We start from the raw sequence: 26,643 nt of genomic DNA, 5'->3' as shown, positions 1-26,643 counted from the left end.
CGATTGATGCTGGAATAGATCTTTACGGTTACTCGTGCTGCTATTAATCAACTTGACAACAGCTTTTGGACAGTACGCTTGTCACGAATTACCATCAGCTCTATCTGCTATCTACGGTTTTCAGCGACACTCCCTCGGTATTGAGGCTTCGGGTAACAGCCGGGGTTGCCGGCAACCAATCAGCCATCGACTAATGGTCCAATGCTCGCAACTGGGTCGTTTAGGCACGCTCAAAGCCGTCGATACTGGCTTCGCTATTGTCGTGTTCGGGGAGTTCGGAGACGTCGGGAGAGAGCCATGAAACTAATCCCTCTCGTAGAGTAAAAATCATGTGGTGCAACGGCACACTCGCCCAACGGCTCGTGCGGATTAAGCGCTTTGCGGCGCTTGCATTAATGAAGAATCGGAGCGAAGCGATGTAGCCTTGTTTCGATCGTAGAATTCTCAAGCTATCATGCAGGTCGCTAGAGGTTTGTTCACATGCGGTCCACAGGTACCATAGGCATTGTCCCCCAACTCCATGTGAGTTTCGCATTCGCGTTCGGTTATCGATAAGATCACGTACACAGCTACAGTGCGCATGGCAACATCCACCGATCCAGCATTTGCTTTCAATCTTCCAACGGCCAGTCCGTCTAAATTCGAACCGATTCATGAGCTGCCCACTCGTAAGCAGGGTGTCCATGAACGGTAATGCCAGGGCCTGACAACGCCAGCGGCACTCGGCTACACCACTTCGTTGTGAACACGGACGAGGAAGAAAAATAGGACAGAGAGTTCGGGAGGTTGATACGACGGGCTTTGCAATTTGTAAACGCACGATATTATTTCAACTAGTCGCACACAATTCCGATCGACGACGTTACGATACACAACGGCTGAGGCTCATCTAGCAAAGCACTCAAGCGCGATCGTCCACGGGGAGCTTCTGCGCCAGAAGACCGAACGCGATAAGGGTTCACACGGGCCAGCAAGCCGCCATCCCGACAGGCAGTTAGCTCCCATCACCAACGGCAACATATTGAGATCGGACCACGTTCCTCGTTCGTCATCTTGCGACAATACCCCCTGGAGACCTTTCGCTCGACATGGAACATATTAGGATACCCCGGCATGCGGCCCTTACGTCTCGACTATGACATCATCGGACGTAACCCGAGTTGTCTTTGCAGTCAAAGACCTGCGAAATTTGTCTGGTCGCAAATGCCTCTCTAATCGCAACCACGACAGCATATCTGGCAACAGGTGAGTGACAAGATCATATGCTGACAAGATTCGAAAGAGACTTACGTTCCACCAATCATCATGAAAACGCCGAGTAATGCGATCGCCACATGCAACCAGAACTTTACCTGCTGTACAAGGGTGCCAGATCTGTAGCCTTTGTGATCGTCCATCCAAAGGAACGCCGGGAACACGAAACTGAAGTTAACGTAGACGACTGCACCTGCCAGAGCGAGCAGATAGTTCAGAATCGGTACTGCTTCGGCTACGATGTATGCTGCGCTGCCCAAGGCGAAGTTGATACCCAGCCAGGTACCCCAGTGGGTGAAACTGTTCTTCTGCAGGTGCTTTGAGTCCCTCAGGAAGCGCACGAAGAGGTATTTCGCTGGTACGTGCTGGTATATGCCCACACCAATAAGCAATCCCGGCATTGCGATGCCGTACGAGATTTTCTTGATGAGTGTGCCGGCACTGCCGAAAGCCGGGGTCGAAAGCCAGATTCCGCAATAGCGGTAGATGACAAGACTAAAGACAAGATACATGAGACCGACGACGATGCCAGACCATATACAAGCCTTGCGGTAATCTTGCGGGCGTTTCATTTCAGAAATGACCGGCAGGAACATCGAAGTGCCAGCTGAAAAGATGAAGATGTTGACCGAGGCAACCATGCCCAGAATAAAAGTCGGGTAAGCAACGGCGACAAAGCCGAGCTCAAAATCCTCGGGAGCAGCTGCAGGGCGATCCACCTGCGAGACTGCAACTGTGAAGACGAAAATTGCAATGGTGAAGGTTACAAACCCGAACCAAGTCAGCCAACCTAGTTTCGAGAAGGTGCGGATAGATGAACACATGGTGATCAGGAATGCCGATACGAGCGCAAAGACCGCTGTGCAAGCACTGTGGTCTGTGAGCGCGTTGAACGCAGTGCCTGTCGTAACGATTCCGCCAGCCGTGACGAGAATCTGGCCGACGACGGTCATGACACCGACTATTTCGCTTCCAGCGCATCCCCAGATATTGCCCATCATGTCTCCTAACACTTTGCAAATTGTCAGTCCTGCAAATCTGTCTGCTTTGGGCAAGGGTGGCTTACTGTGGCAGTGGGTGTGGTTGTTGCGATAATCACCTAGGATGAGACCAGTGTCTATTCGCCTCATGATCAGTACTGTAGCATCGCGCATGGAGACAGACATTCTGTCTTCGGAAACACTTACAGGTATTCAGGGCAGTGAAACCAACAATCGCCAGGCAGCCCCCAACGGCTCCAAGGGTTGCCAGAGCTCCTGGAATGCTGAGAATACTCATTGCGAAGCCGATCTTGACAAAGACCACAGTGGCACGCTGCCAACTGACCGTCCTGAATTCTACACCATCCACTTGTGTCTGGAAGATTTCGCGGGATTCCCCCAATTGTGTGTCGGTGATGAGATCTTCTCCAATTGGGCCTTTCTCTAACTTGGAGAAAGCGACATGCTCCTCGCTGAGCGGAGTGGATCTAGATGACATGATGGGGACTTTGGACAAGAAAGAGCTTGGAAATGGTCGCTTGAAGCTGGAAATCGTAGTTCAGCATATTGACTATGTTATATGAGTATTGTCTAGGCCTGGGTATGGCACCGGCATATTCCGGGGAAGCGAGACTGGGGCCGAACTAAGTCTCCGATAAGACAGATAGGGACTCGCATGCCTCGAATCTGGGGTCGCAAAGATATGGAGATAAGCGTGGCCATGCATTTCGTTCTCAGCTCAAGTAAACTGACTGCCGGGTAACGGTGTCGGGATATCCGTCTACTTTATCACTGTATCTGGCTGAGCTGCGATTGCACTTCCACGAGGAAAGCGCGTAGAGGAATGGATTGTCCGCTATCTTCCGTCCCTCATCGGACCTCCGAAAGTGCCCTGCGATATCACGCCGAGCACAGCCGAGCACAGCCCAGCATGGCCCAGCTTCGCACGGCCTCGTCGGCGCCGTCGGCGGTGAACAGAAAGAAGGATATAGTAAGGACTCATTGAAGTCCAATTAGCTGAATTGTCGGATTAACAAAATTGGCTGCGACATGTACCTGTTCAGATGTGCTGCCACAGCTTCTGTCCTTCTCGGACAGGGCGTCTCCTCGCAAAACTCTTTTTGGGATCACTCGCTTTACACCAGCAGTCCGGCAGTCTTTCCTAGCCGTACGTGACTTGAATCAAGACTTCAGTAGCTTTGCTGACAGAATTCAGCAAATACAACCGGTGTTGGTTGGGAGGTTGCTTTACAAAAAGCAAAGCAATAGGTTGCTCAGCTGACCTTGGAGGAGAAGGTTGGTGTGCTCACAGGAACACCATATGGGCCTTGCGTCGGTAATTTGATCTGCACTACTTCTTCTCCTTCCTCTGGTACTCATTCCGAATAGACAATATCGCTCCCATCACTCGCGTAGGATTCCCCGGTATCTGTTTACATGATGGTCCTCTTGCGATTCGACAAGCGACATTCGATTCTGTCTTTCCAGCTGGTATCGCTGCTGCCTCGTCTTGGGATCGCGATCTAATCCGTCAGCGGGGTGAACACCTCGGGGCTGAGTTTCGAGGCAAAGGAGCTCATTTAGCTTTTGGACCCGCGGTAAGCACACTCATATTATCCAGCACTCCCATTCAAACTTGTGCTGATCATGTCTGTGTGATAGGCTGGGCCTCTTGGAAGATCCGCAGATGCTGGCCGTAATTGGGAGGGCTTCTCTCCTGATCCATACCTATCGGGAGTTGCTATGGAGGAGTCCATTGAAGGTTTGCAGGGAACCGGTGTTCAGGCTTGTGCCAAGCATTGGATTGGCAATGAACAAGAAACCCAACGACAGCCTACTCTGTCGCCGATTGGCAAGACGATCGAGGCAATCTCGGCAAACATCGACGACAGGACCATGCACGAGCTATACATGTGGCCATTTGCCAATGCCGTCAAGGCTGGCGTTGCTTCTACGATGGTAAGCCTAGAGTCGAGGGCAAACACATGATACGATCTAACAGGGAAATAGTGTTCTTACAACAGGTTGAACGGATTTTATGCTTGCCAGAACAGCAAAGCGATCAATGGTCTCCTCAAGGGAGAACTCGGCTTCCAAGGCTATGTTATTTCCGATTTTCTTGCTTCTCACGATGGTGTCGCCACCGCCGAAGCCGGTATGGATATGGATATGCCCGGCACCATCGCATTCTTCCACGGCGGTTCATCTTATTGGGGTCAGAACTTGACTGATGCCGTCAACAATGGGAGTGTTCCCGAATCAAGAATGGACGATGCCGCTCACCGGATCATGACCCCATACTTCCTCCTTGGCCAAGATCAAAACTACCCTCTCATCGACCCTGCAGGCGGTGAAATCAGCCTCCTTGGCATAAAGCCATATCTGGACACATTCCAGTACGGAGAGGCAAACGTAGACGTCCGCAGCGACCACGCAGACGTGATCAGGAAACTAGGAGCCGCAGGCACAATCCTCCTCAAGAATACCAACAACGCGTTGCCTCTCGGCAAGCCCAAGAGCATTACGGTCTTTGGCAATGATGCTGCTGATCCAAAGAACGGTCTCTACTCGATATCTCTCACTAACAGTGGCGACTTCGAGAATGGCCATCTTGCTGTCGGTGGCGGCTCAGGTACTGGTCGTCTATCATACTTGTCAATACCTCTGGACGCTTTGAAGGCTCGCACTATACAGAATGGAACTCTTTTGCAGTGGATCCTCAACAACACTCTCTTGACAATGCCTGACCCTTTCAGTCAGTTGAATTCTTGTCCTGAGGCCTGCATTGTCACACTGAAGACATTCGCGACTGAAGCCTACGACAAGTCGAATCTCCTTCCTGATTGGAATGGTACTGAGGTTGTTGAGGCAGTTGCAGGCTGGTGCAATAACACCATTGTCGTGACTCACACCTCAGGGCCGATTGTGATGCCTTGGGGTGATCACCCAAATGTCACTGCTATCCTTGCAGCGCACTTCCCTGGAGAGCAGTCTGGAAATAGCTTGGTCGACGTACTCTACGGGGATGTCAACCCTAGTGGTAAGCTTCCTTACACTGTCGCCTACGAAGAGTCCGACTACGCCTTTGCTCGCGTTATCAGCTCTCCAGAGCTGAAGCTCACCGAAGACCTCAATGCTTGGCAAGCAGATTTCGAAGAGGGTCTCTTGATTGACTACAGTCACTTCGACTACTACAATCTCTCGGTCCAGTACGAGTTTGGCTTTGGTCTCTGATATACGAACTTTTCAATGTCCGACATCAAGATCGAGCGTCGTGCTCCCCAAAATCTGGCTGCACGCCCTGCCGAAGTCAAGATCAAGCCCGGTGGCAATCCTACTCTCTATGACATCGTTTACGAAGTCACCGTCTGTGTCAAGAATACTGGCTCTGTCAATGGCGCTGCTGTACCCCAGCTCTACCTTTCTCAGCCTGTCGACGCGTTCTTTGGCCGCACTCCGGTCCAGGTGCTCAGAGGGTTCGACAAAGTGTCGATTGATGCTGGCCAGACCAAAAATATTACGTTCCCTCTGATGAGACGAGACGTAAGCTTCTGGGATGTCGTACAGCAGCAATGGATCATTCCCTCGGGTCAGTTCCAAGCCAGAGCTGGATTCAGCAGCAGAGACATCCGAGTCGCTTCTACCTTCAGCATTCTGTAGGTATATGCCTTGTGCAGAATTGAGTGTAGCGCATTATACATAGTTAAATAGTCACAAATATCTACTCCCGACAATCAAGTTGATAACCTCAGTTGATCAATCACGGTCTTGTACAATGTGGCTCTTGGTTTGAATCATGGAGTGGGTTGTCAAACCTGTGCTCGGGCAGCTGCAGGACTTTCCAACCTCAGTCGGGTTCTCAGCCAGCTCTCTCGCCCGTGTGTCATAATCTGCCCGCCAGCAACCCACCTGTGGTAGGCTCTGATCCATATTTTGTCTGACGACACGTGTTTCGTGCATGCCTTTAAGGTTATTAGTCGTGTGACGCATGGCATCTTGTCTGTGGATCATGAAGACCGCGAATGCGGTGGTAAGTTTCGAAGCTGCCCTGTCCAGGATGGGCGGCGGCAGAAACATGCAAGTGGCGTTCGTGTGATTACATCATCCGACTGCCGCCTAACCGAGCTTAATCGGACGTGCGGGGAAGAACCGGCTGTTGTCAGGCAACGTTATCCGTATCAATCTGTCCAAACTCGGAAACGTTGTTGACTTGCAGTTGGCGATCCTAGCCAGATTAGAAGTTCCCGGGGAGCTCTCGGTCGTCCCGCGCAAGACAGTCCCAAGTGAGAAATTCGCTCAAGCTTTGACGAGCCCGAACGATGTGAACGACAGCGTAAAGACGCACGTAACTATGGCTCACTTGCTTCGTTCTTCCGGCATCCTGTCATCCAACAGAGATCCTGCACATCAATTGCAGAGCACCAGGCAACGATAACGCCGATCCAACATGGGCTCACAAGAGCAGCACTCAGCAAACGAAATGAACTCAACACCTCCCGCCCCTATACGACATCAGCCAGGGTATGACACAATTACTGCACCTTTACCGACGACCGATGGAATGTATCCTGCCACTAGTCCGGCTGACGGAGACGTACCGACACGAGAGAAACCGATCGCGGCTTCGATAGCCAGTGAAGACGTCAACCCAGCACTCGTACCCAGGAGCCAACGGACAGGGCTACTGGCCCGCTTGGCTGTGGTCGCTGAAGTTGACGACGCTAAGCATTATGCTCGCAGAACAAAGTGGCTCATCACTTGCGTTGTCGCTGCGGCCGCTGCTGCTGCTCCGATGGGCAGTTCTATCATCTTACCTGGCCTTTCGCGAATCGACATTGAGTTCAACTCTCCATCCACTGTGACCAATCTTGCGGTTGCCTTGTATATGCTTAGCATGTCTATCTTCCCACTTTGGTGGAGTAGCTTCTCTGAAATTCTCGGGCGAAGGACAATCTACCTGGTCTCCTTCTTTGTCTTCGTAATATTCAACGTCTTGAGCGCTGTCAGTGTTAACATTGCCATGTTCATTGTCATGCGCATTCTCTCTGGAGGTGCTGCCGCGTCGGTACAAGCAGTTGGTGCTGGTACAATCGCCGATATCTGGCACGTCAAAGAACGTGGCAACGCCATGTCCATGTTTTACTTAGGTCCGTTCAGCCCGACCCTATTGGGGATAGTATAGAGACTAATATGTAACGTCGCAGGTCCTCTATGCGGCCCTCTTGTCGCTCCGATCATTGGCGGAGCACTGACTCAAGGACTCGGCTGGAGAAGCTGCATGTGGTTCATGACCATTTATGGCGCAGTTCTCTGGTTCTTTGTGCTTTTCTTTCTGCCAGAGACACTTAAATCTACAAGCCTGCCTGCACCCACCACATCATCCCTGACCGACGCAAGAGCGCCCCTATCACGCATTAGCACAAGACAAAGCATAGCCCTAAAGTCGAGAGGCTACATTACGGTCCTCCGCCAGTGGTTCGTCGACCCTCTCGCTATTGTCCTGCACCTTCGCATACCTGCCGTAGCGTTGGTTGTTTACTACGCGAGCATCACGTTCGGTTCTCTAAACGTCCTGAACATTTCTGTTCAACAAACCTTTGACTCAGAACCATATCACTTTCCCACCATTATTGTGGGCCTGCTTTATATTCCGAACTCCTTGGGCTATTTTGTTACATCCTTCCTGGGCGGCAAATGGGTCGACAAGATAATGGCTCGCGAGGCTAGGAAGGCGAACCGATACGATGAAGAAGGGCGTCTCATCTATCGGCCTGAAGACCGCTTGCGAGAGAATGCATGGCTAGGTGCTATGATCTTTCCTTTGGCCTTGATCTGGTACGGCTGGTCCGCTCGCTACGGCACCTTCTGGCTCGTTCCGATGATTGCAAACTTTTTCTTCGGCATTGGAAGCATGCTGATTTTTGCTGTGGCCACAACTATGCTCACTGAGTTGATGCCTAAGAAAGCTAGTCACGGTATCGCCTTGAACAATTTTGTGCGCAACATTTTCTCATGTGTAGGCATCTTCGTCGCTAGCCCGTTGCTGGATTGGTGCGGAAATGGCTGGCTATTCACCTTTCTCGGAGTGTGGTGTCTGATTTCTGGTGTCTTGGTCATCTGGAGCATCACAAGGTACGGTGAGAGATGGAGGGCTAGAGCTGCCGAATCGATGAGTTGAAGAGTTCAACTGTTGTTAGTTTCAACAATCAAACCCCCAGTGTCATGGGCTCCTTGCTACCATTTCAATAAGTGAGTGAGGATAGGATTGTTCTTCAGCCGACGAGATGTGTCGTTGATGCATCTAAAGATTGATATATACAAGCCTGCCGCGACCTTGGTCTCAATATCCAGAAGCTTGTCTTTAATCTTAAAGTTCAACACAAAAGAAAACAGATGAAGCATATCCATACAATCAATGGAGCTGAAGTGGCTTCCTGAGAAGTTCCAGAGCCCCAAAGAGTAGGTTGTCATGATGCTTACGCGTCACAAGTTGTAATGCGAGTGGTGCGCCCTCGAAGCATGTCTCTTCGTACGCCTGACGGACGTATTGATCTTCCTGCCCGACGAAATTCTGGTCCAGATATGTCTCCTGGCCCTTCGCCTTTGCAAAAAGGGGCGTCGGAATGGCGATCGAAGGATAGTCGACTACATTCCATACACTGGTGTAGCTTTTGTAGATCGCAGTGTCATGAGCAGATGCAGGTCCTACGAAAGCAGGCATGAGGACCACATCCACGTCTTCAGCGTTCCAGTGCGCGGCCATATGTCTCCGATAGTCGTCACGATCCACGCGTAGTTGAGCTACAGCACCAAGGCTGCTGGCATCCGTAGCTGTGGAAAGCACAGCTGTAGACAGATGATGCTCCGGCTCTCCTATTGCGGCGAGAAGGGCTCTAAAGCCCACACCGCCATCTGGAAGAAAAAGTCGGCGAACAAGCGTAAGTCCTTCTTTTGCTTGGTAAGGTCTAAAGGATTTGACCTCCACTCCAGCAAAAGATTGGAGACGGGACTCTGCCCATGCCAGAGCACGAGTGATCGGTGGCATTGGGGTGATCATACCATCCGTGACCATAATGCCGATTTTGAGCTTCCTCGCGCTCGTGGGAGTTTTGAGACCGGTCCAAGGAAGTGGTATCAGTAAAGGGTCGACCAAATAGGGCCATTGCTCGAGGACGCTGCGCATGAACAGATCACAGTCCCGGAGTGATCTACACATCGGTCCAACAGAGGGCATGATGTTCAATGCTGGAGGGAACGCCCCAGGGGAGAGGCCGCTGATGGGCAGCGTGTAGGCAGTGGGTTTGAAGCCATATATACCACAGAACGCTGCCGGTCCGCGAACACTACCGCCTATATCTGTCCCGACGCCAAGGACGGAGCCGCGGAGAGCTAACAAGGCAGCTTCACCACCCGAAGAACCTCCCGCGGATAGATTGATATTGTAGGGATTGAGGACTCTCCCGAGAGGGGAGTCACTCTCCAGATGTAAGAGACCTTGTGGTTGCATTGTCTTAACGTAGAACACTGCACCTGCAGCTCTCAACAAAACCACCAAGTCTGCATCTTCGCTGCTGGACTCAGTCGCCGCCATGAACCCAAAGCAGGTGTCCTGTCCCTTGATGCGGATATGCTCTTTTATACTGATGGGAACACCGTGTAGGGGACCCACGACTTTGCCAGTCAGAGCAAGATGGTCATCCAGTGCTTGAGCTTGTTTGATAGCATCCTCAGGAAACCACTGTGTCAAGCAACAAGTGATTTGATGACAGATGATAGCGCGCCTTGAGAACGCCTTCGCAACAGCGACAGCGGTGTATCTGCGTTCAGCGATCGCCGCAGCCAGTCCAACTGCATCGTAAGATTCTGTTATCTCGATTTCTTCGGGGGTGAGAATTCCACATGTACGAGGGATCTGTGTTACGTCCAGTGGAGGATTCTCGATCAAAGTGGATGGGAGATATAAGTCCTTGGGGACCTTTGCATCGAGTTTGTTCAACTTGGCCCAGCGTAATTCCTCGAACTCCGCGCTTCCTGTCGGAACTGACTTGACTTCGACGACAGGGAGTATTCGAGTACCGGCCGTCATGATGTTGTTGGTGTTAAATGTCAAACAAGGTGTATTCGTGGCCGCCGTTACCCGAAGGTTGCAATGTTCAATGGGAGTAGACTCGCTAGGACAGACCGAGTGAATACTATATGGTCTGCAATACACAGTGCGCCATACTCGTGATAGTGTCCTCCAACACCAGCAAAGGTTGCATACCTCGCGTGGATCCGCTTCTGTCCATGCATTGAGATTGGCGGGGTAGGGTTGCGGAGAAACCGGGGAGTACCATCCTATCTCCGGTACCTATCACTAGTCGTGTCCTGATTGACCGCGCTCCTTTGTCATCCCATCTCTCCTTTATCAGCAGTAATCAAAAATTACAATTTTTGGAGGGGTATATGTTTACTATCATTGATTGACATGGGTTCTGCTCTGCTCAGCTGACTCGAATGTGCTTGATATCAAATCCGCGGCTGATACCTTGACTTGCCGTGATAAAGGTATCATGCAGCCACAGTCACTATTGCAGGAATTGTCATTGCAATGACCATGTGGTCGGAGAGCAATTTTGTTTGGGAACGACGCAGTAGGAAGAAACTCTAAACGCAACTCGGGAAGGGCAAACACGCATAGCCAAGAGCGATCACGTAATAGTCCTAGGAAAGAACATTTGTGTGAGTCGCCTTTTTTCTCTCACGGCGGCCTGAGGATGCAAAAAGCAACACATTTGCGCCCAAATGACCTAAGCTTTTGCGTTTGGGCACTTTTTGCATAATTAACCTAATCTGCTAGCAGGAGAAATGCTCTCTCTCTCTTCCTCAGTCAACTCAATCCCGAAAATCTTTTTCAGCAACTCAGTGCGCTCTCTTTCTGTCTTGCACTTCCTGATGAGTTTGCGCTCACTGCCTGTCTGCTCCATAATAGCCTCCTTGAATAGAGTGACACTACCGACAATATTCTCCCTGTCAGCACCCATGATCATTTTTGTGGCCGTTACATAGCGTGTGAAGAAGGATCGGCTATGTGTAGAGGTGAACCAGGACATGACTTCATAATCCTGGGGTAGGAATTCGTTCTCTGTGAAGCAGTATGTGGGAATCCATTTGTTGTCGGCACCGTGGCTGGGGTCGTAACAGACATCGTAGCACCAAAGCTTCGGTGCATTTGCACCTCCATACGACTCGCCAATGGCTCTCTTCTGGAGTCGGATCTTCCTCGGCGCAATACTGGTAACTTCGAAGTTGTCGCGGAGCGGGTACGGCATGTTTGGACCCATTGCACCCATACCCACATCAACCACAAACCACTCATCCTTATCCTCGAAGTGCACGAGGTTGAGCATGTGGTTCATCCCATCATACGTGTGAGCCTGATTCTTCCGCACCTCTGGGTATGGACTCATTGCTCTGGAGACACGTCCACCGCAATTGCGAACTTGATAGCCAATCGAGCGAAGGACAGTGCCGAAGAAACTGTTGGTCTCCATGCAACGACCACCACGTCGTCGCTTGACGAACCAGGTGTAAAGTTCGGACAAGTCAAGAGTAACCTTTTTGCTAGCAGAATAATGGAGGATGAGGTTTTCGAAAGGGACGTTGCATGCCTGCTGACGGCACAATGCCTCTAGCAACGGAAGTCCATGCTCCTTTGTTTTCGCAAGGTCGGCATTCGACAAAATCGGCGCGTTAAGATATTGCTCAGGAAGATTGATGCGAGTAAAATACTCACGCAGTTCATCTTTGCAGTAGAAGCGGCGGTCAGCTTCGTCTGGCAGCTGCGTGACGACGGTGGGATCAGACATCGTGTTGAAAGCGGAGTGTTGTGTTGGTTCTGCAACAGATTGACAAGACCGCATTCCTCTATAGTGTCGATTGTATGCGCAAGCCAGATATCCTTCGTGACTCTGTGTCGGCGAAGTTTACCGGGTAATCGACCCGGACTTGCCGCAAGTGGGCTGGATCGAAGAAGCTTTGTGCAAGTCGGCCCCAGCGCCGTATCCCACTAGTCTGCCCCGCTATCTGAACTACTCCTCACTATCTGGACTACTTCCCGCTAAAGTCCTTCCCATGCAAGACCTCTCCACACATACCACACTCGTGCAACCGCAGGCAGATAAGGATCAACGCCAACAGGGGAGTATCGCCATGGCCGATAAGATAGATGGCCAGCAGGTGAGTATCGGCGTGACTGATAAGAACGAAATATGATCGCAGTGATTTCTTTCGTTAATCACCAAATCGTCTTCCCTCTTTGATTCTAAGTGATTTGCATACCGAGCATACCGTTATGGCGGGCCTAAACGTTCCTCCCCCTATGGATATTCCTCCATCGCAAAACATCGTAGAGATCTCGATCATCGACACCACGACCTACATGACGGGCTTTCCAGCCTCAGATTTCGTGGAACCTGATATCGCAGGGTTCGACATCATAACCTGCCACTCGTTGGCATATATCATCAAGCACCCACATTCAGGGACCAAATATGATACGATGGTATTTGATCTCGGAGTGCGGCAAGATTGGGGAAACCTTCCAGCAACATTCGTTGCAGAAGTCAAAGCAAGTGGTGGCAGCATCACCGTTAAGAAGGACGTTGCAACCATCCTCCAAGAGAACGGACAGAACCTGGAAGATGTTGGTGCGATCATATGGTCTCACTGGCATTTCGATCACGTCGGCAACCCACGAACATTTCCCAACACCACAGACCTCATCGTTGGTCCTGGCTTCAAGTCAAACTTCATTCCTTCATATCCAACAATACCAAGCTCACAACTAGACGAGCGGGCATGGGAAGATCGCGACATGCACGAGATCGATTTCTCAGGCCCCAAAGGACTCAAGATCGGTGACTTCGAGGCGTACGACTTCTACGGCGACGGAAGCTTCTTCCTTCTCCACTCACCCGGACATGCTATTGGTCACATGTCGGCCCTGGCTCGCACTACTGCGGACCCTCCCACCTTCATTCTGCTAGGTGGAGACATTGCGCATCATTGTGGAGAATTCAGACCATCGCGGTACATCCCGCTCCCGGATATTATCACTCCGAGTCCGATCAGTCATAGAGCGGGTGGCTGTCCTGGGCGACTGTTTCAAGCCGTGCATCCGAAGCGCAGCCGAGACGAACCGTTCTTTGACCCAGTTATGGAAGGCGGATGGCATCATGTCGGGCTGCAGGCGAAAGAAAGTATCGACAAGCTGATCGTAGCCGATGCATACGACAATATTTTCCCAGTGATGGCTCATGACATGAGCATACTTGGCATTGTGGATTTCTATCCCAAGACAGCTAACGATTGGATGGCAAAAGGCTGGAAAAGGGAAAGCCACTGGAGCTTCCTCAATTCTTTCACTCCTGTGGACGGAAACGCCTCATGGCCGTCTTCCAACGCCCCCACAAGCGTGAAGGAGCATCGGAAAGACTCGGCAGTCTCAGGACCAACACTTCCATGAAACGTCACAATGTGGTCCAGGTAGTGGCAAACTTGCTGTGACATGACACAGCTGTGGAGAATGATCCCATGCAACGCCGCCAGCTAGGCTGGTTTAGATATCCAAATTCAATAGTTCGCTTCGTGATCATAGCCGAATATCTTACAGGTAATGTATGGTCTTTATAGGCCATCATATCATAATACCAGGCAGCTCCGCTTTTGTAAATAATTGATCGATATCTGTGCTGTCCTCCGTATCGCTACCTAATATCGGTGTTCCTGGTGTACTCTAGAACATCATGTCATCCCCATTTACAGCTCCGTAAGGATTAATCTCGAAGGTGGACGGATCAAACATCTCCCTTGCAAACAATTGGTACACCTCGATGTCATTTGCGTCTGGAGGCACCGTCAGGAATGAGTTTGACATAGATGTAGGGTCGGCCGAGATGTTTGGCCACGCTGCTATCTCCGTGGGCTGTTCTTCTGAGACGGACTCTCGTGTGTTTATTCCTCCTGTGACAGGCTCAATTGACTGATTCTCCCGAAGTGTGTAGTAGGGTAGATATGGTGACGTACTGCGATATTGACACATAATCGATAGCTCATGTATGTACTTCCAGCAACTAAGTACAAGGTTGTTGTCCGAATCTAGGTGCTGAAACACTTTTTCAGCTTTCTTAAGCAGTTTTCTCGAGTGCTCAATAGCTGCCAAGGAAAGTTGAAGACTGTCATGCTGCGTCCAGAGAAATCGTGCGCTGATAACAAGAGACGCTGTGAATACTGGCGAGTTGTTTGTAAGTAACAATCAGGATACCGACCGCTCCTTGACGACTTACCGTAATATAGAGTGAAATACCAGGCTCCAAGGTTGTTCTTGCTCGTAGAATCAGCAGAGATGACAGCATGGGCAATGTTGATGGTGGCCTCCGCTGACTGTACGCATTCTTCGGCCTCGGCCATTGCTAGCTGAATGAAGTAAGGAGCAGTATTGATGGCATTGTCGTCCTTTCGAAATAAATGACCAATGGTGATGCTGAGCAATGGTCTGTGAACAAGGATGCTTAGATTATGGTACCGAAGTGACAGTATGACACGAAGTCTGTTCAGCCGTGAACTTTCCGCAAGGATCTCTGGTTGCGCGTCACAAAGGCCGAGGTAGGGTGGCAGACTTGCAGCCCACATTCGAAGGCTCTTCCGGAATTCGACGGAGGCCTGCAGTGTTTTCAAATCATCCAGATCGATGTCTCTCTGCTGAGCGGTCGCCGAATACTGCTTGACCAAGGATTTGCTCATTACCTGATACAATTCGAACGATACGGCAAGGAAGTCGCCAGGGATGTCTGCACCACTTTCTGACATGCTAGGGGTGTGATAGAGGGCTGCAGAAGGTTGTCGGTCAACGGCATGCTCATCTGGTACACTCGCTGGTCGCCCAAAAGCTGCGCTCAAGACTTTGTCCAAGCAGTAAATGATGACCCACGTGCGTCGCTGGTACTCCGCCTGAATGGGATCCAGATGCTTTCCAGCAACACAACTATGCAAACCGAGTGCCATGGCGGACCGGGTCAGTAATCCATGTATGTTCCAGGCTTGCACTGAGCGTTGGGTGCCTTGACAATACATAACTACCATCAGTAAGTAGTGAACAGTTTCCAGGCTCACGACGTGCTTGGAGAGTTCGCCACACAGTCCAACAGCCCTGTGATAGTAGAGGTCCCCTCTTTCGAAGCGTTTCTTGGCTGATGGGAAGTTCTCTCGATCGAGCATGGTGGCCAGTGCGAACATCATGTTCAAGGTCCCAAGCCAAGTTCTTCGAGCCCTTTTGAAGCCGTTCTTCAGGCATTCGGAGTAAGTTTTTCTGGTTGTCTCCTCGAGGAGGAAAGGAAATACTACCCCTGCAGTGTCGAAATACGTGTCTAACAACCTGTTCATCACTGCCACTTCCGGCAATGAAGTGATTGAAATTCCAGCAGAAATCGTGAATGGCGCTTTCGATTGCGGTTGGCTATGATGTATGCCTGAGACATTACCGTCGTCAAGGAAGCTGGCGTGATCTTTCGTACCAGGCACTTGTATGTCGGTTTGACGCGCGATAGCCACCGCTCTTAGAAGAAGCTGCGTAAAATTGATGTTGGACGATTCACCGAAGAACGCCGAGGTGTGTTCATCGATGAAAACCATGGCCATGCCATTGGTCGCTGCATCGTCGTCTTGGGGCTCTTCCATACCGGCCACAAGAGTCTGACCGATGTCCGCACGGTTAGGAGGCTGTGAAGATTCATCTCGTTGCGATTGTGCTATTACGGAGCTACCTATGGTAGCTTGACGCGTATCGGCACACGGCGTCAAATGGCCTCTGAGCAGATCATTGAATCGCTGGAGTTTGCTTTCCATAGCGGTCATGCGAGAGTCCAGATCAGACATGTAGTCCTTTCGTACGATGACATTGGTAGCAGACTCGCTTGACTCATACTGGCAGTCGAAGTCAAGTGAGACGCAGGATGAGCACGATGGCCGTTGTCCATCGCAGCTATCACAGGTGGTCAGTCGCTACACAACTTCATCATGTCTTGCTCAAGCCAAGGTTGTTACATACCGAGACTTACGCATGCGACACGCATTGCAGGCAAGACCAACGCGTCGCCGCTTATTGGCTGAAGGACCGGGCTCTTGGGCCTGTTCCGAGCGCTCATGTGATGGTTTAGCCGACATCGTACCCAGGTCGTGTGGTGCCGCAGCGAAAGCAGTTGATGGGGAAAGTAAGGAAGAAGCAGCCGGAGGTCTGTGTGATGTGGATCGACATTCGGGGCAACATCGGAACACTTTGCCGGATCAAGGTTGGCTCTCTTCTTATCGGCCTAGCTTCGTGCTCCTATAACGTCGCGAGACCTTCGATAAACAGTCATACACTACTCCATGCATAACGACGCCTATCTGCTCTGCCCGCAATCTGGAAATGCGGCTGTGTGCTATCTAGATAGTGCAACGTTACAGGCGTCGCATCTTTTCCACCTTTGGCTGGTGCATCTTGATCGACTGAGGACTGTGGACTTTCGCGGAGACATCGGATCTAGCCGGATATAGATCCGCCCCAACCACAACTAATCGCTGTATCGGTCTACAGCATTGGAGTACGATGAACGGATGAAAATCAGGTAAAAGGACCCTTGGTCGAAGCACGAATCTGATCCAAACGCAACTGCACTCTACGACTACGAGTCACGATGATTGGTAAGACACGCGAAGACTTTCATGTCGCCATTGCTGGTAAGTCCTAATCGCTACACTTGCCGAATATCAGGAAGTCTGACAGATGCTTAGGCGCTGGCATTGCCGGTTTGGCTTTGGCCATGGGCCTGCACAGGAAAGGCATCTCCTTCAGTATCTATGAAGCGGCCAAGGAGTACTCAGTCGTTGGGTGGGTGAAGTTTGCCAAGTGATTTGAGACGCTCGACCTGATTACATTTTAGTGCCGGCATTGGCTTTGGACCCAATGGAATGCAAGCTCTCGACCTCATTGAGCCCGGCTTTCGCCCTTTGTACGAGGCCCTCTGCACTACCAACAAAGGCGAAGGGACTGAGCACATCTTTTTTGAGGGGCAGCTTCTCGATGAAGGGCTTGGTAAGTCTAAGCAACATTACACTCCCTTGTACAATTCTTATTTTCGGCAGGCCACGACCAGCCATGGTTTGGTGACTCTTCTTGGGGTCATCAAGACTACGTACGCAAATCTGTAAGTCCAATCCAATAAAATTGAATTCAATTTGGTCCTGATCATGTGCAGGCACACCGGAAGGAGTTACTGGATATCATGACCTCCTTCATCCCCATTGAGACTGTTCATTTTAACAAGTCCCTAGAGTCGGTCGAGCAGCACCCTGATAAGGTCGTTCTCAAATTCGCCGATGGCACAACAGCTGAAGCGTCTCTGCTCGCCGGCTCCGACGGCATCAAGAGTGTCGTTCGGGAGGACGTGCTCGGACCTTCTTTTCCACAAGAGGTAGCACCAGTGTATGCAGGTATCTATGCCTACCGTGCCGTGCTGCCAATGTCCGAAGTCTATCCGATTCTGGGGACGGTGTCTGACATTGCGAAGAATTACTTCGGTCATGAGCGGGGTATTGTCCAGTATCGCATCACACACGGCACCGAAGTCAATTTTCTTTTCGTGAGGAGAGACCCGAAACCTTGGATCATTGAGAAGAAGTCAATGACGGAGACAACGACACACGAGGCCATGATGGCTGAATTCGAGGGCCAGAATATGGACCCTCGCCTGACGCAAATCCTTGCTAAACATCGACCTGTCAAGTGGGGCCTCTTCCATCACTGGTGCACATCCACTTACTACCGCGGCCGTTCTATTCTCTTGGGCGACGCTGCCCATGCCTCTATGCCTTTCCAAGCTGCTGGTGCCGCACAGGGAGTCGAAGATGCTCTGGTGCTAACTGAGGTGCTCGCCAAGGTCGCAGAGGCTCATGCGAACTTCGGCGACACGGACGCGTACATCAGTGCAGGGCTCGAGGCTTATGATGCCGTGCGTCGCCCTCGAGCTCAGCACCAGTTGGAACGAGCTGATGAAGTCGGACGCATGCTCACAAGAGTCCATGAAACCAATGGCGCAGATGTAAGCAAGTCGATCCGCATGCTCCAGAACGGGTGGTACGAGTGGCTTTGGTTCCACGACCTGCAAGCCGATGTCGACAAGGCTCTAGCAAGCTTAGAAGAGAATGTCCAAGTTACAGCCTGATTTGGGCAGGTAGAAGGATGCAGATATTACGACAACTTTCTTATTGGGTAGGAAGCGGTTTTAGCAATGTACATTTTCCTCATACATGAAATGATCAAGCGACTTTCGCACAAGAAGAAATAACTTTGAAGAAGTGCTCAGAGTGCTCCAGATAAGCGGCGCTAGCATGGTCAACAGTTATCTACGTCATCCGTGACTTCCATCTCATTGCCCTTACCAGGGTACTACACACACGACCAGTCGCTCCGCCATTCATCGCAAGGCGCGGCGAGTTGAGCCAACTTGATATGGCATCCATCCCGCTCATTTGCTCGGTTGATAGGTAACGCCAGCAGCCCCGTGGGGTCAGAGCCGTGAAGCCTTGCTGGGCAGCTGTACTAGGCCGCATTCGGGCAAAACATGGGCCAAGCCCTGTGGCTGCTGACACTGCCAACTGCATGTGCGTCGCTGCGCATCTTTGCCAATCACAGGCTCTTTCGCTCGACCACCAACGGCAATAAAGATGCAGAGGAGCGCGCACCTACCGTTTAGACAAACACCCGGTCACGACCGCCTCGATTTTAGTGCACGCCGCGGGATTCTGGAAGCAGCTATACCTGACTGAAACCATGAAGCGACCCGAAAGTGGAGAAAAGAAAGCAACACGCCAGTGCTGGGAATGCCTCAAGCGACGCTTGGTCTGTGATCATACCCTACCCCACTGCAAGAAATGCGTCAAGGCTGGCAAGGAGTGTCCAGGATACGACCAGCAGAAGCCGTTACAGTGGGTGGAGCATGGTAAGGTGACCTCGAGACGACGGAAGAGAGATGGCCTGCCCAAAGTGTACACGATCAGACCAAGAGATCCTGAACCCATCGCGCCAATCATTACCAACCTCCCTGTGCCCTCTTTCGAGGACTCCAGCAACTCTGGCTCGACGGAAATCATCGCCCAAGATGCCGGTATTGATCTCGAACAAGAAACGCCTCAACATTCCCGGCATCTCGGCATCTCTGACTCTCAAGGAACAGTAGAGGCGGTTGAACTCTACAAAAACCAACTCGCAGCCATGCTAGTCCATGACAAGAAAGCAGCATGGTGGCATAGTATGACAACCGCAGAGCGAAATCAGCACATCACAAATATGGCTGTAGAGGCCGCTGCAGGAATCGTGGTCGGCCAGACGATTTTGCGCATTGGCAGTCAAAAGAACATTAAGGCAGTGGTTGAAAGAGGCCAGGCCTGGGAGGCCGCGATGCTGCTACAGTCCGACAAAGATCCACTTAAGAAGCTAAAGCAACTCTAATTCAAGAGCAGCCAAGCCGCCACCATTTGACCCGGTCTGAGCTGCCCACTCCCTTTGCGCAAGATCCTGTACGGACAGGAACAACAACTTCGCAGGGAGCACGCACTTCCAATAATTAAAGCACAGATATACACCTACTTCGCCCTAAGACTTTAACAAGTACTCTGGAATCTTGTTAGTTTTTGAGTACATTATGGCGTCTCACATTTATTATTCGGTTGTTGCACTTTCGTGGTTGTAAGAACACTCTCTAATGAGCCCTTTACCTCCGTTTCCAATACAATACAATCGGCCGCGTCGAGTGTCTCGCATCAGACCTCGCCCTCAATTGTTGCCGTGAAGACAATACGCGTGAAAGGCTGGATCGAGCAGCTTTCCAAGCCAGTTTCAGCCCGGACGAACGATCTATCCCCGCCGTTGCGCCCATCTCTGAAGCGGAAGCGTGTGACGTCTGCGCCCGTAACCTGTACAATGTCGGCACGCACCACCAGTCCCAAGCGTCCGAGGCGCGATACTGATACCGAAGTCCTGCCTACCCACAGCGTATCTGCGGCCGGCGCGGCTTTAAATACGAGCGCGCTCATGCTCAATGAGAGGAATACCTTCAGTCCGCCTAGCAGCCAAGCCGGCACCAGAAGCCCTTGTTGAGCGAATAGCCTGTCCCGCGACAACATTGCTGTATGGGCTTCCACATCTCCTCCGATAACGGAACCGGGTTCAGGGCTGAAGACACCGCCGCCGCGGAGAGTGAGGGATGTCATGGAGCAACTGGAAGACGGGCTGGACGGCAGTTGGATACTGGGTTGGCTGCAGGAGCCAATCGAGGAAGACCCAGGACTTTGGATACCAAAGGATTGGGCGTCATGCTTGGGACCAGAGCACGGCGCGTAACCTCTCGAATCCGGATGTTGGCAGGACAGCAGTTGGATACTGGGTTGGCTGCAGGAGCCAATCGAGGAAGACCCAGGACTTTGGATACCAAAGGTTTGAGCGTCATGCTTGGGACCAGAGCACGGCGCGTAGCCTCTCGGATCCGGATGTTGGCAGCGAGGAGCGTGAAAGACTAGAGTATGTGTTGCGTAGGGTGAAAGGGTCTGGCTGAATGTGCGAGTGTGCCAGTCGAGGGGTCGCGATCAAAACGTGTGGTGCATGGACGTGATCCAGCCGCTGGTGCAGCTCGCGATGAGGCTTGAAGGGGCAGGGAAGTTCAGGCTTCAGAGCATGTAAGCGACCCTTTGCTTAATTGCTAGCACTCAATGCTGATCTCCGAGCAGACAGTCCCAGGCCATCGCTACTGAATTCCTCCATCCCCGAGGTCTCGAAAAAACCCCGCTTCCTCAATCGTAAAGCCGACTTCACACTCTTCTCCTCCCGCATGCCATCCCAGGCTTTAAAGGCCTACACAATCTCCATGTCGANGATGCTCCGACGAGACATGTACAGCTTAAGTGCGCTAGGGTATCCTGCTGATTAGGTGGAGCCGCCAGACCCGGACCTACCAGCGCCATCGCGATATTGGTGTATCTACTGGATCGATCAGGTCAATAGCCTTCTCCCATGACTCGGCACAGCTCGCGTTGGCGTCGGCCGACTGGACGGTCAAGATCTGGTAGCAAGTGGCTGGGGCGACTGGGGCTAGTTAGTCTTGCTGGCGCTTCACAGCACCGCTGGCGGGACACGATCTAGCGACGTTCTTCCGCCAGCCTAGACGCACGGACTTAGTGCAGATGCGAAGTGCTAGAGAGATCTATGCCGAGTAACATCTAAGGGCTACGCGGGTGAAGATTATATAATACTACTACTAAAGTATTCTATCACCGAGCGGGCCACATCACCGAGTGTGCCACTTTCTCTTGGCATCGCGAACTTCACGTACGAAAGATAATGTCTCAATAATAGAACGCGATATTAACTTAGTAAGAAGGTAGGCTTACTCTAGCTGTTTAGGCTTATTATACAGGCTAGTTTAAGAGTATTTAACGCGCTGCAGCAGCCTACAACGTCCATTATTAGTAGATCTCTTAGCGGCTTTAAGGGATTAACTTTCAACCTATAACACAGCTAAATTACTAGAAGCTAACTAAGTCTAAAGAGTAAACTATCGTACGATATATTCATAACCTAGACTCGTAAGGATTTGCCCCCCGTCTATATAAAGTATTAGATATAGTAGAGAAACTGTAACGGCGTAGGCAAGACTACTCGGATCAGTATCGGCAGTAGCGTCACTCAGAGGCATATGGGAGTGCGTGGGACATCAAACGAGCCTTGATTCGAATAGACACCTATAGGCCTTGTACGAAAGGATATCAAAAATCCACCTAACAAGCTATCATAGAGATTGGGTTTATATAGTCGTTTTTCCCACTAGGCTGAATCGTACCCTAGTTCGTGTAAGGGGCTGCGCTCCGGGGAGCAATCACGAGGTATACAAGAGCTTGTATTCGATAAGGAGCTATCTACTTACTTGCGTTGTGTTTATTTGCTTGTCAGAGAAAGGTTATGCCGGAGTATCTGTGCGCGTTGTCTGAGCGCGCTGTTTAAGCGCTGCTTGGTCTGAACGTAGTTCAGATGGTGCGCGCGCAGGTTAAGCCGAGATTCCATCGAGGAGCTATCCAAAGGGCGTTCAGCCCGTTACAGTAGTATCGACTTAGTGGGCTGGATGCCCACATCCACTACATAAAGAGAGAGACTACGAAGAAAGGAGCTCCACAGTCAAGGGCTGAGGCAGTCAGAATCTGGCAGAACTGCTGGAGAGATCTCTCGCAACTTAAGATCCAAGCCTAGATTGAGCGAATCTTTATACATATTCAAAAGATTATTGTCGCAACCTATGCAAGGTTGCAGAAGCAATGACCTCAGCTGAGCCGAAGCGACAAGCCGAAGCGACAAGCCACCGTCATTGCTTCTGGATGCAGGACCTCAACAATAAAAAGCAATGGCTATACACCATAAATAAACGAAGATAGTAGATAGCAGAAAATACAGACCAATTTTTCACTGCACCTACGCGTGCAACAATTATTAAGCTACAAGGTGGTAATAAGCATATAGAGGGAAGAGATAAGCTTTGGCTAAGGCGGCCGTACTTCGGCTAGATTATCCTTGGTAGACAGAACTTTTGAAAGGCACCTCCGTAGCTTAGAAGCTTATCTCTTTAGTGAATACAACCTCTTGTACACCTCGCGATTGCTCCCCGGAGCGCAGCCCCTTACATTGCCCAAGTTACTGTCCTATTGCACACTGTCTCTCTATCTGCGAAAACCAACCAACAAGAAGCTTGACACCCGGAGTCTTATATTACATCCACTCGAGCTATACTCTTAACACTCAGATAGAGTACTTTAAGGCACGTTATAATCAGATATTAAAAAGAGCAAGGTAGAGATTTAGTTTAAAATAAGTGAATAGATGGTTGCATTGTTGAGACATGACGCGTTATAGTATCGACGTTGACGCGCTGGTGGGGCGTGTCCGACTCGCTTGTGAAACACGTCATCTAACAAATAACAATTCCATCTGCCAGGGCGGTTAGGGCTTCTAGGCCTGTATCCTAACGTCATCCTTGCTTATCTGGCGGTGAGAAACTTCCCGCCCACCGAAATGACTCCGGTAGGGTCATGTACTATCATGTTTCGGACCTAGGCTCCATCAATAGTGCTGAGTGAGATACGAATCAGGCTCAAATGACCGAATACGTCGGAATTAAGCACGGGGACTGGTGCAATTGAGATCTTCCGGAAAAGCGTGATCAGACTGAATGACATGAAGCCAAGTATTTCTTAGAAAGTTATAAAAGACTGGTTCAAGCGGTTGTAACCATTACATTGGACGTCATGTTGGATACTTTTCTCTCTCGTGTGTACTGATCAGTACAGCAGTATCCAAAAAAAATCTTTCAGAACCCATCACAACGCAGCAACCATCCGACCGTAGCAGAGTGATGATGGCGCCTCGCAATAATCTTCACATTACTATCGCAGCTCTGGTACTCCTACCCTCTCTTGGAATGAGTAACACCTTGCCATTTCTTGGGAAGAATGACGATGCCAATTTCCGTCCGCGTGCGGGTGTCTACGATGCTAGTTTGAAGCTTCAAGAGAAACTGAATGAACTCGGAATCCCGATTGGTGGATCCCAAATCCAGCTCAAAACCACCCGTTCATCCGCAAGATTTAGTTCCAGCCCTCACAAACAACTTATCAAGCGCACCACTCACGCCGGAACCGTACCTTTGGAAACGATCGAACTTGGAAGCCGTTATGGTATCGATGTGCAAGTCGACGGAGAAACATTTCGGTTAATGGCGGATACTGGCAGTTCTGACACTTGGTTGCCGTCCCAGGATCTCAAATGCTTCGATGATAAGACGAAGGAAGTCCCTCAATCACAATGCAATTTTACCAAGCTCACACCTCCTACATTCTCAGGTGGTCAGATTCCAGACCGGCACTTAAATATCACCTACGACAATGGAAACTCGTATTTGGGGACTGTTGGCTATGAACCTGTCTCGATTGCAGGTTTTAACGTGGAAAGACAGGTAGTAGCCAAGGTTAATATCGCTAAGCAGCCTACAACAAGTCCAGGTGGTTCGCACGGAATTTTTGGCCTTGGCTTTCCTAACACCACTTCTGTCTATCCAGGATTAGATCCGACAAAAGATAATGCATCTTATCCTAACCCTCACAACTCAATTCCGTACGATCCATGGATTATCAGCGCATTTAAGAGCGGTGTTATCAAGAAACCAGTTTTCACGCTCGTTCTCGGGCCCATAGGCGGAAGAGATGGAGAGAATGCTGGCACCTTGATCATAGGAGGGGCTGCACCACCAAGTTCAGTGTCATATAGCGGAAATGTCAGCAGTGCTCCGCTCAGAAAATACGGCCCTCCCTATCGCAATTACTGGTGGGACATCGTGCCAGACGGCATGACAATTGGCGACCAGTTCATTCCATGGACCGAGCCGGGTGCCGACAGTGAACCGTTAGCCTATAGTGTAGATTGTGGTAGTGACTACTCATACGTTCCACAATCAACCATGACCCCATGGCTGAAAACGTTTAGTACACCAACCCTTGCTGACAGCCGTGGCTACACCTATGCATTGTGTAATGCTACATTTAGTTCCGTAGCTGTTCGCATTGGTGGAAAGGATTTTCCATTTGAAAAATCATCTTTGTTGGTGCAGCCACCATATGGTGCAGTTGATGGTAGCCCAGGTTATTGTTGGACAGGAATTCAACCACATGGCTCATTTCTAGGAGGAACTTTTCTATATGGTGTGGCAGCTACATTCGACATGACCCAGGGCTCAGAGAAGATTGTATTTAGCAGTGTCCTAAGTCAATAATACCTCAATAAAATGCACTACGTTGGTTTAGTCAGACAGCTAGCTATCTTTGATCCGAGATTTCTTAGCGAGTCTATTAACTTGAAGGTTGAAAAGAAAGAAAAGTTTGCTAAATTAACCTCCCCCCCCCCTGCGTAGCGAAAGACCCCTGCGTCGCCCTTTCTCTACAAGATATTTGTAGTTGAAAATCTTGCAGCACTATCTATAAGTAATTCTCTAGCTATCTTAGAATATATACCCTAAAATTACATAGTATTTATTGCTACGTTACCTAGTTTGCGATAGACGTATGATAGCTGTGCAACACGACGGCTGCTACAACAACGCTAGCTTTGTAACGGCTCAGTGTTACAAGTAACAAGAAGGATTCTCTCCTTGACAAGCGATGAGATGGCGGAAGGCCTATAGACGTCCACGTCAGAAGGTAATAATTAACGCGGGGCGCTGATCACGTAATATAGCATCTCGCTAAGACAGGATATCTAGAGATGCCAGTTCCTTAGGAGATGCTAGGACATCTAGAGATGCCAAAGGCATTAGAGATGCTAGAGGCTTAGCTAGATGCTAGGACTAGAAGTAATAAGGATATAAAGATAGATAGATTTTATTATTTACTCTTATTATAGTTAACTTAATTATACTTTCTTACTAGTTACTTTACTATCTTAAACAATCCAACGGCAATTTCACTGCTGATTTCGGTAGCTTGTAACACCGTTTATGGATGCTAACTTGCCATAAAACCCCCCTAATTGTGCGGGCAGTGGCCCGAGTAAAAACCTCTCCAGCTTTCCTACCTTAGCTAGCGTAGGCGTTAAATAAGTGCAAGGGCTAATTTAGTCCCTTATTAGGCATGCTGCAGCATGCCTATGACCTGACTTATTTTTTTAAATACTATAAGTGAATGTTAACCGAATTCAAGATCAGACTGCTGATGAAGTACTAAAGGCCCTCTCCTCCCCGTTTGCAGCAATACAAACTAGGCCTTCTTTTCCTTTTCTTATTTCTTTTATAGCCTATATTCTCCTTTAAACCTAAAGTCTTGTTGTGTTACTCTTATTTCCCTTTACACTTAGCCTTAGATATCTAACTATAGGTGTATGCTCTACTTCTATTAGCTCTGCGTGTACTTGCTTTACCTCTCTCTTACGCTTCTTTTTTACATATATTGTGCGACATGCTATAATACTTATCTATTAAAAATTCTTCTAATAACAGCAATTACTCTGCGTCTAATACAGACTATAGTGTAGAGCTAGATATAGATCTAACAGACGTAGACGAATTTGCCAATAAAAACGAAAAGAATAAAGTATAGGTCTTCCCTAACAACGATTATCCGCCTAAATACTACCTTTAATAACTAGAGAATTTTAACGAATAACGTGTTGGAGATCTAAGCTACTTAGCTGATCTCTAATAGAACTAATCCATCAATCTCTAATCTATGTTGGGACGATACCGATCCCTGACCCAATTCAACAACGTTACCCTGAACCAACTCAACGATCGATCCCTGATCCAAT

General features: G+C 50.0%; 10 protein-coding genes across 10 annotated transcripts; 7 read left to right on the top strand and 3 right to left on the bottom strand.

Moving 5' to 3' along the window:
• Window positions 1–1,141: 1,141 nt before the first annotated feature.
• COCCADRAFT_107731 (uncharacterized protein) lies at window positions 1,142–2,733 on the bottom strand (the record flags this gene model as incomplete). The annotated part of the gene is made up of 4 exons (XM_007718527.1): window positions 1,142–1,235; window positions 1,291–2,266; window positions 2,321–2,371; window positions 2,442–2,733. 4 exons carry the CDS (start codon window positions 2,731–2,733, stop codon window positions 1,142–1,144), a joined length of 1,413 nt encoding a protein of 470 aa, XP_007716717.1.
• A 551-nt stretch (window positions 2,734–3,284) lies between these two features.
• On the top strand, window positions 3,285–5,894 carry COCCADRAFT_40588 (glycoside hydrolase family 3 protein; the record flags this gene model as incomplete). The annotated part of the gene is made up of 7 exons (XM_007718526.1): window positions 3,285–3,402; window positions 3,451–3,464; window positions 3,504–3,570; window positions 3,624–3,832; window positions 3,897–4,193; window positions 4,245–5,438; window positions 5,499–5,894. The coding sequence occupies 7 exons, from the start codon at window positions 3,285–3,287 to the stop codon at window positions 5,892–5,894; spliced, it is 2,295 nt and encodes a 764-aa protein (XP_007716716.1).
• Window positions 5,895–6,795: 901 nt separating this feature from the next.
• COCCADRAFT_107726 (uncharacterized protein) lies at window positions 6,796–8,412 on the top strand (the record flags this gene model as incomplete). The annotated part of the gene is made up of 2 exons (XM_007718525.1): window positions 6,796–7,381; window positions 7,439–8,412. The coding sequence occupies 2 exons, from the start codon at window positions 6,796–6,798 to the stop codon at window positions 8,410–8,412; spliced, it is 1,560 nt and encodes a 519-aa protein (XP_007716715.1).
• A 234-nt stretch (window positions 8,413–8,646) lies between these two features.
• COCCADRAFT_40586 (uncharacterized protein) lies at window positions 8,647–10,320 on the bottom strand (the record flags this gene model as incomplete). The annotated part of the gene is made up of 1 exon (XM_007718524.1): window positions 8,647–10,320. One exon carries the CDS (start codon window positions 10,318–10,320, stop codon window positions 8,647–8,649), a length of 1,674 nt encoding a protein of 557 aa, XP_007716714.1.
• Window positions 10,321–11,056: 736 nt separating this feature from the next.
• Window positions 11,057–16,436, bottom strand: COCCADRAFT_107747 (uncharacterized protein; the record flags this gene model as incomplete). The annotated part of the gene is made up of 7 exons (XM_007718523.1): window positions 11,057–12,111; window positions 12,470–12,500; window positions 13,790–13,937; window positions 14,018–14,190; window positions 14,245–14,504; window positions 14,561–16,254; window positions 16,321–16,436. The coding sequence occupies 7 exons, from the start codon at window positions 16,434–16,436 to the stop codon at window positions 11,057–11,059; spliced, it is 3,477 nt and encodes a 1,158-aa protein (XP_007716713.1).
• A 512-nt stretch (window positions 16,437–16,948) lies between these two features.
• Window positions 16,949–18,475, top strand: COCCADRAFT_107758 (uncharacterized protein; the record flags this gene model as incomplete). Its single annotated transcript, XM_007718522.1, has 5 exons — window positions 16,949–16,991; window positions 17,046–17,142; window positions 17,195–17,346; window positions 17,397–17,458; window positions 17,510–18,475. The coding sequence occupies 5 exons, from the start codon at window positions 16,949–16,951 to the stop codon at window positions 18,473–18,475; spliced, it is 1,320 nt and encodes a 439-aa protein (XP_007716712.1).
• A 608-nt stretch (window positions 18,476–19,083) lies between these two features.
• COCCADRAFT_8737 (uncharacterized protein) lies at window positions 19,084–19,761 on the top strand (the record flags this gene model as incomplete). Its single annotated transcript, XM_007718518.1, has 1 exon — window positions 19,084–19,761. One exon carries the CDS (start codon window positions 19,084–19,086, stop codon window positions 19,759–19,761), a length of 678 nt encoding a protein of 225 aa, XP_007716708.1.
• Window positions 19,762–20,175: 414 nt separating this feature from the next.
• On the top strand, window positions 20,176–20,409 carry COCCADRAFT_107738 (uncharacterized protein; the record flags this gene model as incomplete). Its single annotated transcript, XM_007718521.1, has 1 exon — window positions 20,176–20,409. A coding segment is annotated over one exon (234 nt), but the record flags the coding sequence as incomplete, so codon positions are not given.
• A 32-nt stretch (window positions 20,410–20,441) lies between these two features.
• On the top strand, window positions 20,442–20,828 carry COCCADRAFT_29863 (uncharacterized protein; the record flags this gene model as incomplete). Its single annotated transcript, XM_007718520.1, has 1 exon — window positions 20,442–20,828. One exon carries the CDS (start codon window positions 20,442–20,444, stop codon window positions 20,826–20,828), a length of 387 nt encoding a protein of 128 aa, XP_007716710.1.
• A 2,769-nt stretch (window positions 20,829–23,597) lies between these two features.
• On the top strand, window positions 23,598–25,117 carry COCCADRAFT_40582 (uncharacterized protein; the record flags this gene model as incomplete). Its single annotated transcript, XM_007718519.1, has 2 exons — window positions 23,598–23,619; window positions 23,745–25,117. 2 exons carry the CDS (start codon window positions 23,598–23,600, stop codon window positions 25,115–25,117), a joined length of 1,395 nt encoding a protein of 464 aa, XP_007716709.1.
• Between the last annotated feature and the right edge of the window lie 1,526 nt (window positions 25,118–26,643).

The sequence above is a fragment of the Bipolaris zeicola genome, assembly GCF_000523435.1.
Source record: "Bipolaris zeicola 26-R-13 unplaced genomic scaffold scaffold_238, whole genome shotgun sequence".
Lineage (NCBI taxonomy): Eukaryota > Fungi > Ascomycota > Dothideomycetes > Pleosporales > Pleosporaceae > Bipolaris > Bipolaris zeicola.
The sequence above is the reverse complement of the archived record's forward strand: the minus strand, read 5'-3'. Positions and strand labels throughout refer to the sequence as shown.